General features: G+C 36.9%; 1 protein-coding gene across 1 annotated transcript; it reads right to left on the reverse strand.

Annotated features, from left to right (window-relative positions):
• Positions 1 to 2,181: 2,181 nt before the first annotated feature.
• On the reverse strand, positions 2,182 to 19,501 carry LOC141332977 (guanylate-binding protein 4-like). Its single transcript, XM_073837934.1, has 10 exons — positions 19,312 to 19,501; positions 19,080 to 19,207; positions 18,568 to 18,677; positions 13,424 to 13,614; positions 12,912 to 13,148; positions 12,560 to 12,837; positions 12,125 to 12,337; positions 11,935 to 12,037; positions 9,661 to 10,086; positions 2,182 to 2,282 (listed from the first exon to the last, which is right to left on the reverse strand). The coding sequence occupies exons 1-10, from the start codon at positions 19,484 to 19,486 to the stop codon at positions 2,182 to 2,184; spliced, it is 1,962 nt and encodes a 653-aa protein (XP_073694035.1). The 5' UTR covers positions 19,487 to 19,501.
• Between the last annotated feature and the right edge of the window lie 1,093 nt (positions 19,502 to 20,594).

Below are 20,594 nucleotides of genomic sequence, written 5' to 3' on the forward strand. Positions count from 1 at the left end.
CTCAACCCAATTAGGTGTATCAAGGTGTTTATGAATATGAAGAACAATGAAGTTTTAAAAGATCATCAGTAAATATTAAAAATATATAAGCTAATGATTTATTTAAATAGGTTGCCTTCTAAAAGCAACCTGCATATTACTTTTTGTCCCTTGAAATCAATTATTATGATTCCAAGTTGCATTGCTGCATCAATAGGAACAAAATTACAATAAAATAAATAAAGTTCCAACTGCCCAACCAAAGGGACCATTAATAACTATGATGGTAGGTACAAAAAACATTTTATGAAAATTAACATCAATTTAGGTTAATGTGATGTTCTTTCAAATATTTCAGTTGTATTGAAACAACATTCGAGATGACTTTGGGAAATAAGTGAATGTAAGTTGTGAAAAATAACTGCAGATTAACTATTGACCCACCTCAAAAACTTTTCTTTTCTTCTTCTTTTTTATTTAGAAAATTCGCAACATATTAGTGCACTGCTGCCTCTCACTGGTTTATTAATGTCATTGGTTCCTTTGTGGCTACTTGAATATTTTAAGTAAGCGTCACTCAAAGCAGTAAGTAAATTGTTTTACTTGCATTGAAAGTAGCTGTAACTTAATACAACCTAGTAAGTATAGCAACTAAGTAAAGATAACTAAGTAAATCTAAGTAAGGTAAACTATTGGATTTTACAGTGTAGAAATCGCAAAATTTTATTTCACAAATAAACAATGTATACACGCGTGTGTGTGTGTGTGTGTGTGTGTGTGTGTGTGTGTATGTATGTGTGTAAATGTCCAATTCTTCAATGTAAACAATGTCCATAATCAACTGAAGTAAACAGGTCAATTAAAACGGTCTTTAGTCAAAGTCTTCAGTAAGTCATTTGAGAGCTCTCACAAGTCAGTCAGTCAATTAATCAGTCGGTCAGAGTAGCCTAGGTTCAAATCCTCCGTTTCAAGAAGAAGGCAAACTTTGGTAATGGGTCTGATCAAACAGGAACTCTTGGTCTTGATTCTTACTTGACGTATCAATCCTTTTTTATCCTTTGTGATCCAAATAATCTTGCCCATTATCCATGAACTCCTTGGAGCAGTATCATCCACTACAAGCACAATATCTCCCACTTGCGTTTCTTCACCAGCCACTTCTGGCGTTCTTGTAGTTGAAGTAGGTACTCCCCGATCCATCTCTTCCAAAATAGATCCGCCATATATTGGACCTGTCGCCAACGTGTCATGAATACAGATCGTCCTTGTTAAACAGTCCAGGTGTTAAAGATGGTTTTGTTTTTAAGAGGAGAAGATGGTTTGGAGTAAGGGCTTCCAAATCATTAACATCCAGAGATGCTCTGGATATTGGACGATTGTTGAGGATTGATTCGATTTCACAAAGTAGTGTGTAAAGACCTTCCTCGTCTAAACTTTGCCCTCTATGGATAGAATTTAGAATCTTCCTTACTGATCTTATAAGCCGTTCCCAAATTCCTCCAAAGTGCGAACCAGCCGGGGGATTAAAGTTCCACTTAATTCCTTTTTGAAGCAGAAATGAATTGATATGATTATGATTCCAGTTTTTTATAGCCTCCTGCAGTTCACGTTGGGCACCAACAAAGTTTGTCCCGTTGTCCGAACGGATCTCGACAACTTGTCCTCGACGTGCAATAAATCGTCTTAATGCATGGATGAAAGAATCTGTATCAAGAGAATTCGATATCTCAAGGTGAACAGCTCTTATAGTTAAACATGTGAATATCACTCCATAATGTTTTACAATGCTCCTTCCCCTTTTAACTTCAAAGGGACCGAAGCAGTCCACTCCAACATGCGTGAATGGTGGTTTGTCAGGTGTGACTCTATCTTGTGGCAAATCTGCCATTTGCTGATGACCCGGGATTCCATGAAGACGTCTGCAGACCACACACTTGGACAAAATTCTTCTTTTAGCCGTGCTAGCACCAGGGATCCAATATCTCTGCCGTAAATTAGCCAGCATGTAATTTCGTCCACAATGTCCAATGTCATGATGAATCTGTCGCAGAATCAAGTCTGAAATGTGTAGATCCTTTGCCAGTATTACTGGATGCTTAACTTTTTCAGGCATCATAGCCTTGTCCAGTCGCCCACCAACTCTGATAACATCTGATTGAAGCACGGGATTAAGTCTATAGAGTTCACTATTCTACTATTCCACTATTTTACCAATCCATCTTTCCGTAGACTAGCCAGTTCCTCAGAATATCTCTTCTTTTGGCAAAGACGAATAATCTCCAATTCAGCTCTTTCCAACTCATCTGAAGACAACAATTTTGCAGGCATATTGGATCTAAATTTTTGCATCTCTTTCTTAACAACAGTCTCTCGTTGCAACTTGTCCATATCAGAGTACACAGTCATCAACCTTTTCCTTTCCTTGCTGAGATCAACTAGAATGTTCCTGAATCGAAGGATCCAAGCTATGCCTTTTTTCAATCGCATCCATGAAGAGTAGTAATTAAAATATAACAAAATCATACTCTTGATGAACTTGCACAGTATTCACCAGAACACTCCTTTTCACTTCTGGGTCACAAGAAGACATCACACCTACATCAGTAGGACCCACAGGCCGCAACTCATGTGGTTGAACAAGAAATGGAGGACCATAAATCCATATCTGGTTCTTTAAGAATGAATCAACCTTTAGACCTCTGGATGCTAGGTCAGCTGCATTGTTTGATGAATTCACATGCCTCCATTGTCTGATTTCAGAAACACTCCGAATTTCAGCGACTCGGTTGGCTACAAAGCATTTGAATCTATAAGTCTCATTTTGGATGTACTTGAGGACAGATGTGCTATCGGTCCAAAATACTGAATCCTGAAGTTTCATCCTCAGCTCTCTCTTCCACAACTTATCCATACGACCAGCAAGTGTGGCAGCTGTGAGCTCCAAACGAGGGATAGTAATAGGTCTTAAAGGTGTCACTCTTGCTTTACTCATTAGAAGACAGGAATGAGCACATTGTTGATCATTATGAAGTAGTAAATACGACACCATGCCATAACCCTTCTCACTGGCGTCCGAAAAGTGATGCAATTGGGCAGATATACACTGTTAAAAAAAAACTAATTTTACAGAAAATAACTGTAACTTTTTTACAGTAGTTTTCTGTTATTTCAAGTTACATTCAAAACTTAGTAAGATTACTAACAATATCTGTAAACTAACAACTTGACTGTTATTTTAGGTCCTTTTTCATTAAAGACAAATTACAGTATTTTTTATTTTTTATACAGAAAAAAATACTGTATTATTTTTACAGTATTTTTTGTGTTATTTTAAATTATGTTAAAAACTTTGTAAAATTACAAACAATATCTGTAAATTAACAACTTAACTGTTATTTTAAGTATTACTCCATTAATGACAAATTACAGGAATTCTCTTTTTTTATACAGAAAATTATTGTATTTTTTACAGTATTTTTTCTGTTTTCTTGAATTACTTATATATTGATGTAAAATTACAAAAACAATCTGTAATTAAATAATGTAGCTCATTAAGGTTTATGTCCATACTAACAATTTAATGTTCTTTTTGTAATTTGAAAGTAAATCTTATTAGTTTTATATTTAAGGTGTATTTTACATTAAACTCTGTAATTTTAAATAAAACAGAAGTAGAATATATATAAAATAGAAAATCAGTCTTAAAATCCACAAATCCTGTAACCATGCACTAAAAATGTATTGCATTAAAAATTGTTTATTTTTATAAAGAACAAATTAACCAATAAAGAGCGAGTGTATCATTTATTTGCAGAAGTCAAGTCAAAAAGCAATACAACAGTAGTCCAAATGACAATACGTTGCAGTCGCAGTCCTCTCTGGTGGAATATACAGTAGGATAATAATGTAGTGTGAGGAGAAGGGCATCATTTAAGTTGTTAAACGCTCAAAACACTAGTATCCCGAATTCACTAATCACTTTCGCTCAGTTGACGTGCTTTTCCTTTTTAAAACACGCATTACCGGCGGAAACACTGCAAGTCGCAATCTATGACGGTACCGGCGACAGCCAATGAGCGTTTGATTATCGCTGCCGTTAATTATTCTGGCCAATGACTAGTAGGGAGCCGTTTCCCGGTCCAATTTTAATATGCTGATCGGCTTCTGCTGCAGTCTGTTTCGGTCGTTCCTCTAGCAGCGGCTTTCACGTGGATTATTTTACGTCTGACTGTTTAATTCATATTTTGAGCGAGTTTTGGTTGTGGAATGAAGAATGAGAACAAACAAACGCGAATATGGACTTTTTCCAGCAGCTAAAGATCATGCAAACTGCAAAAGGTAAGTATACTTTACTATTATATAAAGTTCTATAGACTGTAACGCTAGTTATATTAAGATACAGTTTACTGAAGTGATATACTAATCGCGATTACATATCTTAGTATCCTACCAGTGTGTGTTACTGTGTTTTGTTAGTATTAACTAATACTGTTAGCTGCAGCTAGGCGGTAACATTATATTTATGTCTTGCCGAATATATGAAGTGAAAGAAATCTGCACCTCACTTGAATAGTCAAATACAGTTTACTTAAGATTTAACGTTAATTGACCTAAATACAGTCGCTAATGTTTTGAGTCCAGATTAACAAACCCGGTTGGTGTCAGTTACTGGATCTGTGCATTTTGTTCTTAAAGTTACAGCAGTATAATTACCAGCAGTCGTTCTTAATTATAATCAAACACTAAAGAGAAAATCATTAAATGTACTTAACTTGCCTTTGTATTAATTTGCTAATTTGATCGTATGTTGAATGAAATACATTATAATAAATAACTATACTGTAATATATTACTATTGTGAAATAATATGGTCATATCGTGCACCCATGCTAGTTTTAAGATCAAACTCACAAAATGTGACAGAACTTCAAAATGAGTAACAATTAACCTAAGAACACTGTTATGTGAACTCATCTGACAGAGAGAGGACCTGAAAGCATGATCATTGGGGAAGAATACTAGATGTAAACCAGGATTTTGGATCAGCTGTGCAGATTTGTATGGAGCTGGTGAGTACACTTTTGCAAGCCCTTGTCTGTCAGTAAGTAGATAGTGTTTTATCAAACAAATAAATTTTAATGTAATTGATTGCTTGTGTGTGTGTGTGTTTCCCCCTTATGATCCTGAAGTTTTGGGAATGAAAATCTTCTACATGATCTTCAGAGGAAGTAAGTATTCATTTCTAACATTAAGATTCTACATCATGTCATTCTTAACATTAAGACACACTAACATTAGGAATGTTCATTGTATTTTTCTTCTGTTTTTTTATTTTTATTTTGATCTTTTTTCAATATGTTTTGTTTTGTTTTTTACCCCAAGCTGATTCAGCTGATTATTGACCATTTGGGGAGGACTGCTCTTCATCTGGTGTGTCTGTCACTTCTGGTGCAGATTCATGGACCTTTTGTTGTATGTTTTGGTTTTACTTATTCTCACACTACATTAATTATCAGAGCTACAGTGGTGCCAAAACTTATTAGAACACTAGTATTTTAACTAACTAACTAGTGCCTTAACTAATGGTTTAAACTTAACTATTTCTATCATTTGCTATAGTGTGTCAGTATGAAATATGTCTACATTTTCAAGTGTTCATTTTGCCATTAATTATAATAATCAGTGACACAAGGAGTATGAAAACAGACAGTGCTTCACACAGAGGTCTAATCTCATCATTTAAATCCAGAAGAACTGTGGCAACATCTCCAAGATGCTTAAAGAAACCTACCAGCAAAGCAGTACTGTTAAAAGTTTTAAGCACTTGTGTACAAATTCTGTAAAATGAGAATGTTGATAAAAATATAAATGTCAAAAATGTTATATGTTTTCTTCATCAATTAACTTCTTTTGACCATCATCTTGTGTTTAAAGCAGCTTTTGCACTTGGTGCACATGCGGATAGTTTTTCAGGTTTGCAGGTGGGTCTCCTGAAGCATCTTGGAGACGTTGCCACAGATCTTCTAGATTTAATCTGTCTCAGTTTGTTCTGTTTCTTCATGTCATTCTGTGCAGAATGGATGATTATATGATCAGATCTCTGTTTGGAGCACTGGCTGTTGTCAAACAAAAATCTTACTGGATTATTACAATTAATGGCAAAATTAATGTTTAGAAATATAAAATAAAATTACCCATTGAAACACTACAGCAAAAGATAGACATGACTGAATTAAAATCATTTTTAGCTGGTAAAAATACTAGTGTTCTAATAATTTTGGACACCACTGTATATGAAGCCCAAGGATTAAGATAAAATGATGTGGATGAGATAGAAATGCATTTTTAGTTCAGTTTCTCCTTGGAGCTCTGAATAACTGGTTATGAAAAATTCAATAATCTAAATTTTGATCTGAAACTAATAAAATTGTTAATCTTGACAATTTTGTAGATGTACTGGTTTTGTTTTTATTCAGTTCTAAAGGACTAGTTCAATTCTGATACAAATATTTCCTGCTGATAATTTACTCACCCCTGTGTCATTCAAGATGCTCGTGTCTCTCTTTTTCTGTCAAAAAGGTTTTTGAGGAAAACATTCCAGGATTTTTCTCCATATTTCGATGGGAGCCAACGGGTTGAAGGTCCAAAATTAATAAAAAATTAATTGTCAATGCAGCTTCAAAGGGCTCTACATCATCTCATCCAAGGAATAAGGGTCACTGGGAACTTGTAAAGCCCTTTGAAAGCTGTATTGAAATTTTGACACCTTTATCCTTGACCTTAATCCCACTGAAGTCCACTATATGGAGAAAAATCCTGAAATCTTTTCCTCAAAAACTTTAATTTCTTTTCGACTTAAAGAAAGAAAGATATGAACATCTTGGATTACATGTGGAAGAGTGAATTATCAGGAAATATTTTCTAATAGTTTTAAGTTAAACATATATTTAATTAAACGTTTTGATGAAACTGTCCCATGTTCTTTTAATGTAATTGTGCTGTATTTCTTAAAAAAAATTGCTGAAATGTAAAATGTTAATTTTATATGGCATTTGCACAGACTTTGTTTTGCAGACTGGTTTTTGTCTTTTAAATAAAACTGTTAATTTTCCACCTTGAGAATGCTTTGACACTTTATTGAAGGTTTTTATTGTAATGATTTGTAAAATAACAGTGTTTCTCTGTAGAACATTTAGTGCTTTCATTGTAATAATCTAGGCAAAATTTGTCAAATAAGGGTTTTGCACAGTAAAAAAAAATGGTCAAACGACTGGCAGCTATGGCTGCCAAACAAAAACCGTAAAATTAAAGTAAAATATCCTAATTGAAACAAGGAAAAATCATTAAAATAAGGGTTTTACACTGTAAAAAAACGGTCAAATGACTGGCAGCTATGGCTGCCAAACAAAAACCGTAAAATTAAAGTAAAATATTGTAATTGAAACAAGGAAAAATCTGTAAAAGCTTTAATGAAAATTTCTGTAAAATTATTGTTTTTGCACTTTATTTTAATTAAGATAATTTACTGTAATATTACGGTTTTTGTTTGGCAGCCGTAGCTGCCAGTCATTTGACCGTTTTTTTACGAGATTTTTTTTTACAGTGTATCAAATGCTTAATTTTGTGTTGGGGCAAGCAAAGATGGCTATTTATTTGAGCAGGAGAAAGAAAATTGAGCAGAATGTGGTACAAAACATTGTTACACTGTTTTTTAACCTGGTGCAATCTAGAATTTTGATAGATTTTTGTTATTATAGGATATTATGTGACCTTTTTGTAAATAAAAGCATTTGTAAATTCGTAGAACGGTGATTAAACTGACTTGGAACTACCTGTGCATTAAACTGTTTTACTGCACACCTGCCAGCCAATCAGAATCCAGTATCCAGACATTGCATGGAATAAAATATTTTAACCTCACGTGTAAAAATGTTAAGTGAGGGGGGGAGGGGGGGGGGAGTGAGGAGGGTATGGCAATGTCCCTGCGTCAGCACACTTGGCCACTCCACTGGCCCCACTAAAACTGGAATCGTTTCTGGATTTTTTTTTTTTTTTACCACAAACGAGCATTTTCGGCTGCAGTTTGTCCTGCAGGTGACATCAAGGTTGACTGTAAATTACATTTTTGGTATAGAAATGAAATAATTTAGTTTAGATAAAGGATATGGTTATTGTGCTGCTTTGGGGGCTTTTTAATTATAATAATTAAGATCACAAAGAATGGCTTTCCAAAAAGACTAACACTTGGCCTGGTGCAGAGCTGAATGTCTTCAGTTTTATGCAAAACAGAAATAGAATTTCATCTCTTTCAAATCGCCAAAAAAAAAAGAAAAAAAAAAAAAAAAAGCTTTTTTTTGCATAGTTGTGTTTAACACATGGGAACTGTAACACGATGTAGCCTTGCTCTCACTTAAAATGTGTCCCCAACATTAAGTCCTTGAATTTGAGGGTATTGGACCTGAAAGTACGGTGGCCGAGAGAGGCCAACGCGCTGCAAACAAGAAAACACATGCAAACAGAAAAAACGACAACAAATTAAGAAAACACCTTCATCAGTTTGACAACACAGGCGCTGCAAATCCTCGCAACGCAAACACAAATACGGAAACGCGCTGCAAATTCTCACAACACAACCAAACTCAGTAACGTGCTGCGAACACACGAGGGCGCTGCAAACTAACAAACGCGCTGCATATAGATCGGTCCACAACGGAAATGTTTCAGGGGGACCTCAAAAAGTGACGAACTCATCTGGGACCTGATTATTTATATCACTATATTACCTGATTATTTATATCACTATCACCTTTAAATGATACTATACTATCACTAAAAGGTGATAGTTCACCGATAACACCTCTGCTCTGACCAACAGCCACTGAACAAATAATCAGGTCCCAGATAGGTTCGTCACTTTTTGAGGTCCCCCTGAAACATTTCCGTTGTGGACCGTTCTATATGCAGCGCGTTTGTTAGTTTGCAGCGCCCTCGTGTGTTCGCAACGCGTTTCTGAGTTTGGTTGTGTTGTGAGAATTTGCAGCGCGTTTCCGTATTTGTGTTTGCGTTGCGAGGATTTGCAGCGCCTGTGTTGTCAAACGGATGAAGATGTTTTCTTAATTTGTTGTCGTTTTTCTGTTTGCATGTGATTTCTTAAGTTTGCAGCGCGTTGGCCTCTGTCGGCCACCGTATGAAAGTCCTTGAAAAGGTCCTTGAATTTGAAGTTAACCAAGGTGTGGGAACCCTGTTTGAAATTACTAGATAATTTTGTTTTCTGCTCATTATGAGAACAATTTACTGAAGAAAGCCAGTTCCTAGCAAGCATAGCCAAGACAAAGAAACAACTTCAAAAAAGATGAACATGTAAGTAAGGGATAATGTACAGTCATCGCAGTCATATATGGCTTCTCATTAAATAATTATGTGAACATGAAATTTTGGAGTTTAAACAGTTTATTCTGTGGTGTGATACGAGAATCATTGAAGTAAAGAAGTGTGTTATCAGATTTACCAGCTGTTATTAGGGGATCACAAACTGAACCATGCAACTGACCAGTCAGAATTTTGTATTACAGAAAGCCATGTAATAAGTGGATAATAACATGTAGAATTTAAAACAAATTACATCTTGAGAATTATTGTAAAAATTTCATTATTTTTTTTTTGTTTTTTTTGTTCCTCGACCTTTGTTCTGTGGTCTCAAAGTCACCTCCTGTGTATGCATAGTCATGTCTGCCATGTGTCTCCTATGTTCCATTGCTGCCATTTCATCCATGTATCTCCTTTGTTCCATCATTGCTATCATCTGATTAAAATTGTAAAACTCAGCTGCAGAGCGTTGTCGCTTTAAGTCATCCATCTCCTGTCTCATTCTGTCAGTTTTCTCCTTAAAGCTATGCTCCAGCAGAGTAGCCTGCTCCCTCAGCTTACGGTCCATGGCATGCTCAGCCTCCTTTCTCTGAAGCCTAGACTCTTCCTCCATCTTCTTCATCTGTCGCATCCTCTCTTCATTACTTTGTCTCTCTGCTTCAAATTTCTGTTCAAGCTGTCGCTGCTTCTCTTCTTTATATTTGATTTCCTGCTTCAGGAGGGCTGCTTTCTCTTTTTCCTCTGCTCATTTATAGACAAAAAAGAGAAGGAACAAAACAGATGCTTCAAAGACAGAGAAAAGACTCCAATCATCATATTTAAGGGTTATATTTTCCTATAAAAGTGGTCACACACTGGACAAGAAGCTCCATGCCAAGTTCAAGGCGGCAGTACAATCAAATCACCGTAGTGCCAAAGGTTTACTTCAAGGATAAAGAAATTGGTATTGATGAGTTTAAAGTTTGGTGTATGAAAATAATGCAATAGTACAAATGAAAATAACAGAAGACGTTATGTAATTTCATTATATGTGGCATATACCTTCAAGCCACCAACAAAATATCAAACTTGTTACTAAACAAAGGTCTGTACACATTTTGCAACCAATGGTGATCTCAGGGCGATCTGGGAAAATTTCAATGAAATCTAACAGAAAACTATGTGAGTGGCATTCTGTGGCATGGCAGGATTTTTAGTTGTAGTTTGGTGTTGTTCATGTGTAGATGCATTTAAACATGGGGCCATTTCTAAAATGTTACACAGAAACCATCCTAAATTTGATCTTAAGATCATCTGTCAAATATGTGTTCATGTGATTTATAGAATGGATGTATGCACAGAAAACACACACATATGCCTCTTTCAAATGTGAAATCTTTGAATCGCAAATGACCTTGGACCTCATTTATCAATCTAACGTAGAAACGAGAGAAACCTGGCCAAAAGGAGAAAGCAAACTCATGAAAGAGAAATTGATATTACTCTAAAAACACCCTATAACCGTATATTTGCAGACGAAAGCATTCATTTATACAGTATGTATGTTAGATACCAATAAATATAACATAACATTTATACACATTATAGCCTATTTAGTTCTTCCTAATCCACAACAAACCCTTTAAACTGAATGGTATTACAGAACAAGAATGAAAAATTAGTAGCTATAAAATTTTATATTAAACTATAAAGTAAAACACAAATTATGCTAGTAAATACAGAACACAAATGTTGAGCTAAAATAAATGAGTAAAGCGAAACCTTAATGGCCTTAGGCTCACAAGCCTCTCTCATCGATATCCAATTGTTTCCATTTTATTGCCATGTAACATTTAGTTGCTAAACTATTATCCATGATGTTGTTTAAATGCAAAATAAAGAATAAAATAATTTTGACTTTAAAAAAACCCCTAATATCCATGTTGTAAACAAGTCTGTACTTCACTTGTGTTCCAGTTATCCACCTAAATCATCCTTCACATGTTCAAATGTTTATTTTGGCACTGCACACTAATTTTACAGCGGACCTTTTAAATTGAACAGTGTAACTTTTATGTTTGGTTAACTGCGTTTTAGTTTGATTAATGGCTGAAATGTCAGGTTAGCAATGCTGAAACTTCAGCATAAACTTCAGCATAAATTAACAAAAAGCTATCATTATACAATTCTCTGAAATTCTCTATGCTGCTTGTAATAACTCCTAATTCATGTCATTAACATATAAAAGATCACCAGTATCTGTTTGCTGGTGTTGACCCTGCATGTTTTTCACCATGTCTCCATCTGTAAAAGCCACAGCCAGCATTTTTTGATCATAGTCGCAAATCTTTCATGACTATTTTGTTTCATTAATATGTAAATTGAAATTAAATGACATATTAAATGTATTAGAAGAAAGATCTGTACCTATGTTTTTTAAGTTTACACAGATCATCTTCTTCACTTGTTTTGGATCCAGAAGTGATGTACTATTTTAGTAGGGCATTGGTCTTAATCACACTGATATTTGTTTTCAATGATAATGGCTCAAGTAGTAAATAAGTAAATTGCAAACAGGGAAATTGGGATATTATGACTTAAAATTCCTACCCTTAATCTTTTTCTCCTTCTCAGTCAGTTGCATTTCGGCCTGCAGAATGGCTTTAGAATCAACAGACTTCTGCTTCAGGAACTCCTCTAGGACCTCTTCAGCCTATTGTCATGCACACACATATAATAATTATGACAATGTTGAAGAAAGTGGTAATGTTCCTGTGATGTTCTCTAATATGGGCAATACCATGAATTCTTTATTGGCCTGGCTGTTATATTTCTTCTTAATGTCCTCCAGATCCTTGCAAAAGAGATCATATCCACCAAGTCTTACATAGAAGCCCTGCTTGAGTTTTTCCATCATTGGCACAGAGAGGGATGACAAGAGATCCTCAGATTGTCTCTTTGAAGCTTGCTTATTTTGGCACTGGTATTTATCAAAGAGTTTACTAATCTTTTCCTAAAAATGTAACATGTAACATTTCATTAGCAATTCTCAATTTTATAATGAATCAGATAACAGTCAGATAATCATCTTTTCAATTTATTGTATGACAGGAAAGGGCAACAAATACACTAAGTTCTGTTTATTTAAAGTATGTGCCTTGAGAACCAACACAATTTTCAGATGGTTGCCCAGTCATTGGTTTACCAACATCTTAATTAAACTGATACTGCATACCTCTAGAGATTTCAGGTTCTTCCCATTAGTGTCCCTGAATGAACGCTTCATGAAGGTTTGTGTCGCCATGCTTCTGACATGTTGGTGTTTTGAAGTCAAATCCTTCAGTTCCAGAGGGAAGGAATTCAACTTCTCCATTTCAGTCTGGTAAACCTCAAGGCCCTCCTTCACCGCAGCCTCATTTTCAATCTTTGCCATGGCAATCACAGCATTCTCCACACATGGAACAGCCCCACTGGAGATGGTGTCCACATAAATTTTTGCCAGATGACCCAGAACTTCAGGGAAAGAAAGAAATCAAACACTGAATTGAAGTAAATGTATTCTGTACACAATTTTTCTTTTGAATTACCTTTTCCAGTCACTGTGTATCCATCTTTCAGCCTCTTAATATTGTTGTCATGAAAGACAAACTTGCAGAAATTATCTGTGGCCATTAGAAACTTTATGTCAGCAGAGTCCAAGCCCTCCAGGCAAGACATATTTTCTGGGGCAGTTGGAAAGGGGAAAGTGAAGCACTTCCTGGAAGGGAAGAAGTTTCGGATGCACTCTCTGAGAAGGTTGTACTCCATCACTTTTTTTGAAGTGCCTAGAAAAGAGAAGCACATCCTCTAGCTGCTCTTGGTTCTAGTGAAGAACATGTCTGTTTAATGAATGTAGCTGGTTGAGCTAATAATACTATTGTCACTGGACATAAAATGCTGAGACTACTAGCATAGTAATGTTATGAAACCATAGATATTACTTTAATAAATTTTTCTAATTTAAAAATAGTAAAATGGAAGATCTGTTGATAATCCATCAAGTCTGAAAAACTAGTCACAAAACTGATAGTGATTGTGGGGACTTAATTGTGTAAATTACCATCTTTCAGCTTCAGAGCACGCTCTAGATACTGATCCTCTGTTATATCTTTGCCTTCAATCTTCAGCTCCAGTGTGAAGTCCCTCACAGCCCAGATGAAATTAGGGAAGAACTTCACAAAATCTCTTGAATTGTCAGCATCCTCATTTGATGATTTGACCTTAATGCACTCTGCTAGTTCAGTAACACATCTGACAGTTTGTTAAGGCATGAACACAAAGCGACAACTCATAATACATACAGTAGTCTAATAAAATATGTCATTCCATGAGGTACTAAGCAAATTTACACTGTTTCTCTGATTGGATAGCTATCCAATTGTGAAAACATCAGGTGTAAATGCCCTCTGAAACGCTTCCGAGACTAATTTAAATCTGATCGCTCAAACGACTTCAGAAGGTGGTCTGGGCTGCATTCCAGATGAAACTGGACAAATGTAAATGCATCTGGTTGTTGAAACCACTTTCGTTGACATAAATGCTGTTAAATTTGTATATAGCGCAGGAATTGAAGATATCCTTTTGCGAAGAAACAATTATCCGTGTATAAGTGTAAATCACCACAGACTGGAATATGTTTAAGCAGGCTGCCACTTACAATAACACCACTGACCTCCAGGAGTACACAGAGACTGTTACAGCCTACATTAACAAATACACTGTGGATGTAACAGTCACCAAAACCATCACTGTCCGTGCCAACCAAAAGCCATGGATGACAGGGGAGGTCTACAGGCTGCCGAAAGCTCGGAACGCTGCCTTCAGAACTGGAGACGAGGCTAGCCTGAAGACAGCTAGGGCCAACCTGTCCCGTGGCATCAGAGAGGCTAAGAGACAGTACTCCAGAGGAATATCTCATCGCTTCAATGACAGCAGAGACACACGGAGCCTGTGGCGGGGCATACAGACATTCACAGATTACAAGCCCCCACCACAGACCTGTGATAGCTCCATCTCCCTACTGAACGAGCTGAACACCTTCTTTGCTCGCTTTGAAGTGCAAAACAGCACCATTGCACAAAAGACCCCACCCCCTCCTGGTGACGAGGTGATGACTCTGTCCCCGGACAGTGTGAGGAGATCCCTCAGTACGCAAAGCTCCGGGTCCTGACAACATTCCCTCCTCTTCACTCTGTTGACCCACGACTGCACTCCGTCACACAGCTCCAACCTCTTCATTAAGTTTGCAGACGACACGACTGTGGTGGGAGGAGGGAGGAGTCTCCAGGCCAGGACCAGCAGACTGAAGGACAGCTTCATCCATCAGGCTGTCAGGAAGCTTAACTCTTTACCGGCTCTGCCCCCACTCCCTTCTGCCCCACAAACTTCCTGAACTGCGACACACACACACACACACACACACACACACACACACACACACACACACACACACACACACACACACACACACACACACACACACACACACACACACACACACACTCACACACACTCACACAAACATACTCAAACACACTCACCCACCGACCTGCACCAGTCAATTGTGTAGTTTGGTGCTCTGCTAACTACCTCTTACTACACACAGACTACCTCTAAAGACTTGTCTGCTATAACTGTCACTTTATTACACTTATAAGCTCCTTTTGCACCTAATTCTTTTTGCATTTGCACTACTCTGTCCGGTTTGCACTGTTTGCACTGTGCCATGTGCCCTTAGTTGTATATTGTTTTTTTTTTTATATATATTATATGTATAATTGTATTTATTTGTATTTTTAAATTCCTACCTTTCATATTTAATGTTACGTGTATGCACATAGGGTCTGAGAGTAACGCAATTTCAACTCTCTGTATGTCCGGTATATAAAGCAGAATTGACAATAAAGTTGACTTTGACTTTGAAATGGAAACATTATAACAAATAGCTATCTGATCAGAGAAAACGCAGAGGGATGGAGGGATAGCCAGAGACCTGGAATCCTGTGGTAAAACTAGTGTGACACTTGACAAAGATGGAACAAGAGACCCCAATGGAGCCAATGTAATGATGGTCCATGGTGGAGGTAAGAGTGAAGTCTGGGTCTCAAAGTCCAGAGGTGTAGTTAGTATGAACAAAGTAATTTCTTAATTTCCTGTTAGTTAGAGCGCCACCAGCTGGCTGCAGGAAGTTTGGCACATATAAATTACTTTGAAATGTTCCTCCTATATACTTTATATGCATATTTCTAACCATTAACTGTTTTTCTAAAGCCAGCGGGTGGCAGTAAGCCCAGGTGCAAGCGTCCTTTCAATGCTGCTTGCAGCTTTAATTAAAATTTGTTTTTCAGATCAGCTCCTATAGAGCAGTGGTTCTCAACTTCAGTCCTCAGTGCCCACTGCTCTGCACATTTTGCTCTGCACTTAAACCCAGTGGTTTTCAATCCTGGTTCTGGGGGCCCCCTGCTGTGCACATTTTGCATGTCTCCCTTATTTAATGCACGTGATTAGATCATCAACTCCTTAGTTCAGTTCATGGATCTCTCTCCTAATGAGCTGATGATCTTAATCAGGTGTGTTAAATAAGGGAGACATGCAAAATCTGTAGAGCAGGTGGCCCCCAGGACCATACTGAGAACCACTGGGTTAAAGTCTGCACTTTAACTTCATCTTGATTGTTTCATTTTAAATCTATTATAGTGGCATACAGAGCCGCAATTATGAAAATTGTGTCAGTGTCCAAATATATATGCACCTGACTGCATTTGATTGATGGTTGTTTTAGGTCTAAGAAACTGCATATATTGCTAAAAACTTGGGATTTCAGTTTATATGTCTTAGACTTGTCCAATAAAGTCTTAAGCATATTGAAAAGAGAAGCATCTTGTATTTTTGCTTACAAGTTAATATGTGCCAATCTTGTTACTGTGCTAATAAATAGTGTTTTCACTATACTTTTGATATTAATATCAGCTGCATAACTGATAACTTTTGGCCATTCAATTAATCGCTGGCCGATTCAACTGATCATCTGTAGAACAGTGATTCTGCCCAAATTCCTGATAAATATCATGATTAATTCCTTTTGAGCTAAATTTAAAGTTTCCCTTACAGAATAGAGGAGGGGGTATCATCTGTCCCACACCTATAATGTTGTTTTAGTAACTATGACACAGTGCTGTATGGATGAAGTATGGAGAGCAGGAGGGGACCTACCATAAGTGGCAGGGAATAACATCTGCTCTGGAAAGCATACTATGTGGACAACTTGGTAGTTGTGAACTATGTGAATATTTTCCAGTGTTACTTACTGTTTTTACAACTGAAGATTGTGTTTTGATGAACACTGAAACATCTTGTTCTTTCCTTTTATGTAGTCCAGTGATTTTTAATAAAGGGTTTTGTTTGAACAGTCTGTAGGGCTCCACAATAAATCGTGACAATATCGCAATCGATATTAAGAAAAGCTGTGATATTCATGTGAGCATCTTGTCAGTGATACACGGTTCTATGATTAGTAGTAAATCACCATCCAAAGGCCAGAGGGCACTCTCGTGCGAAATCCCCAATTATGCCCCGAAGAGGAATCCAGGAAATAACGATCGCTGCAGCTGAATAAACAGAAGATTTAACTGCTTTCATTAGGGATGTAACGGTATTGTAAATACCGTCATACTGCAATAACCAATTTTTTTGATACTACCGTGGTCGCATGACTCGATAAATTGATAGGTCTTCTGAGAAAAGTTTGCTCAGGCGAATGGAGCGAACGGGAGGTAGCAGGAACCACATTTCCCATCAGCCCAGGCGTGGCCATCATCCTTTGCGGTCTGTTGTCGCTACAGACTGTAGCAGCAAGGAAAAGAGATGGAAATGGTCGAACCTGCTCCGTCTGCAGTGCGTATGCATCACGTATTCTTTTCAGCACCCATGTTAACGGATTAGAGCGTTCACACTGCACGCGGTTGCTGTCCTGCAGTACGTCCTAGAAGCGGTGCCTTTGCAGCAGTGCAGCGATCGTTTCGGCACCGAGTCTATTTTTTGCTGCACTGTATGCGCTGAATTAATGTTACAGTGCATTGTTCGCTGTAAAAATGAACATGGATTGACACGGAAATGTACCATAAATGCAAGTCTACTGTGTTTCACAGTCAACACGTGGCTTTTTGACTATGCTTAAAATGAGGAAAGGTGCAGTTTTAAATAAACTAGGCAACAAAATAGATGCACTTATCCAGGTAGAAAAGTTTTTTAAAGGATTGTTTTTAATAAAGATTTAATGCGAAAGAAAGGCATGAGAGCCTACTGCACTGCAAAAAATGCTTTTCTTACTTAGAATTTTGTCTTGTTTCCAGCCAAAATATCTGAAAATTCTTAAATCAAGAAGGATTTTCTAGACAAGTAAAAATTATTGTCTTGTTTTTAGTAAAAACAAGTCAAAATTAAGTGAGTTTTTGTTTAAAACAAGCTAAATAATCTGCCAATGGGGTAAGAAAAAAAATCTTATTTCAAGCAGACAACTAGATTCAGACAACTCAGTCAGCTAAACTGATTTGACTGTTTTTTACATGCTTTAATAATTTTTTGTTACTAAAATTGAAAAATTTAAGTTTCTGTTTCAAAGTTTACAGATAGGTGGCTAATTTGTATGCCATTGATATGTTCAGTGTTCATTTAAACTGTTTAATAAACACTTCTGGCACTTGTTTTCAAATCTCTTCATTAGTTTTGTTTTCCCTGTAAATGATTCAATAAATCAATAAATAATTTCATACTGAGGTATTACCGTACCGTGAAGTTTTGATACCGTTACATCCCTTGCTTTCATTGATTTAACATGACTAATAAACACACAACTACGACAATATATGGTTTATCTGACTTCTTATTATAATTTTCATTATAATACAGTATATAATGATGCAGTGATATTTTACATCGCTTGTATTACTGCTTAGAATGCTAGAAAATATTTTGCGTGCCTTATTCTGTGTAAGAAGCCACATCATTTCACAGAAGGATTTATTTGAATCACTCGACTGAAGTTATGAAGTGAGTTTTAAGTACGTTTTTAAGTGAGTGAAAGCAGGCACGTGGTGGAGATTTACTGCTGATTACAGAACTGGCTTTAATGACAAAATGTGCAAGGATATCGCATGCGATATATCGTGCAGCCCTAATGTATAGACCGAACATCCTGTAAGATACTGCAGCTCCTCTACAGCCTTGCTGTCAATCGTCCCTCGACTGTTGTAGATGAGAGTGCTACTGAGTAACACAGCCAGACAGAATATGTTGGTGTCATGCCTTTGGTCTCCCTGTGATAAAGACAATTATGGACAGGGGTCTAAGTTTTTTTTCAATGCTCAATTATCAGCATCACATGATAAGTTTTTCTATTTGGAAAATAAGTGGCTTTTATTCAGAAGCTCCCATTCTCCATCTTCATTTGTTTACCCTCACAAAACACTTGTTGCTGTGGTTTGACCATCCATTAACACAATTTAAATCCTTGTTTTAAATTTTAGGTGCTCTGATATAGAAGCACCTTATTTTTGTCTTTCAGCTTTGAAACACTGCACAGTGGAAAACTCGTAACACTGCAGTTTTTATGTGAATATGGTTACCTCTGCTTTGGAAGTTAAAGGATTCTTGGACCTATGAAACTGCTTGTGACATCTGATACTAGTAGTGTTTTTGTAGTTTAATGGTTACATAACCTTGTCCATGTCTCCAAGTCCCTCTGTGTCCAGCAGCACTAGAGTGGTTCCTGATTTAGTGGGATGGGGCAAACACCACATCCAGATGCCCTTTGTCTTGGACTCAACTGTGCTGCCCAACGCAAACCCTGATAATGACAATGACTTTTATGCATATAATGTCATTTATTTGAACTGCTTGATGTATCTATTAAGCTTGATTTGAGCTATGAATGCTGTGTCTGAGTCTAACCTTTTTGTTTCCTTGAGAGGCAGTTCATCAGGTAGGACTTCCCGGTGCGGTATAACCCCACAACGGCCACCACCACCACCGGTTGCTGGATCTGCTGCAAGATCTGCAGCGCTGACTGCTGCACACGCAGCTTCCCATTTGACTCCGTGTCAATGAAGCACACTGGTTTATTCATGACCACTGGAGATGGATCTGATGAACAGATGTGCACCTTTTAAACCCTTTAACTAATGACATGTTAAGCATTACATGTTTGTTGTGATGTTTCATTAACAAATTTCAGGAGGAGCTCGCGCAGATAATTAACACGGCCAATTCATCATCAGCAATCACTCCCTATCCAATCACTCTCCCTATCCAATTACTACAGTCCCTTTAAATAACCAAGCAGTCCTACCTTCAGCTATCTCTGATTTCAGCATCCCTCCCACCCCCCCTTTTTATTTTCTCTTCACCTCCAGCTAGGGGGAGCGCTATTGGGTTCGGGCCAAATGCCGAGCTCGGAGCCCTCTCCCGGACAGCATGCCAAACACGCTTAACTTTTACGCTGTTTATTATATGCAAAAGCGAACTAGTGAAAATGATGAATTAATGAAATTAATTATAAAGTGCTACACTCCATTACTAAAAAAAACTGCAAAATGAGAAAAACAGTGATTTCACACCATGTGACAATATGAAAATGAACAGCTTTACACTTGATCATCTGTTTATATATTACATGAAAAGGTTTAAATAAAATAATAAAAATGACTTCAGCACAACATTAAAGAAGTACAAAGTGACAATAGACACATCATAAGATGACACTCTTCCATCAAAACTAATACAGTAAGATTAAACTCTTACCTTTTTTTTTGTACATCTGTCGTTTTTGTCCTCTGAACTGTCGTGTTGAACAGCAGCTCTGAAATTTCTTTCACCTCTGGCAGAACGAGATGCAAGAATGAGAAGAATGACAGTTATCGAAACTCTCATGTGTGCTGTTATTCAGTCAGTTAAAATAAAAGGTGCATTTTCTGGAAACACTGCTGAACTTGAAATTAAAAGTTCCTTTACAAGTTTCTGAATACATGCTTTGAATGTCTAAAATGTTATTAAGTGTCACTCCAAGATATTTATGATGTTGTGCCGTTTGACTGGACAGCGATAGGATTCCACGTTAAAAAGTGAATTTGTGAAATACATACATATATAAAACATCATTGTTTATTCTTTAATATAGGACAATTAAGATTCAGTTTTGAAGAGATATGATCATATTTTTTAGCTGATGTCAACAG

Source organism: Garra rufa, chromosome 4 (assembly GCF_049309525.1).
Source record: "Garra rufa chromosome 4, GarRuf1.0, whole genome shotgun sequence".
Classification (NCBI taxonomy): domain Eukaryota; kingdom Metazoa; phylum Chordata; class Actinopteri; order Cypriniformes; family Cyprinidae; genus Garra; species Garra rufa.

Coding starts and splice junctions, on each gene's coding strand:
- LOC141332977 (XM_073837934.1), bottom strand. CDS start 19,486: ATGAATAAACCAGTGTGCTTCATTGACACGGAGTCAAATGGGAAGCTG. Junction 18,678..19,079: donor GACTTGGAGACATGGACAAG/GTTATGTAACCA, acceptor TCTTTATCACAG/GGAGACCAAAGGCATGACAC. Junction 12,038..12,124: donor AGGCCAATAAAGAATTCATG/GTATTGCCCATA, acceptor GCATGACAATAG/GCTGAAGAGGTCCTAGAGGA.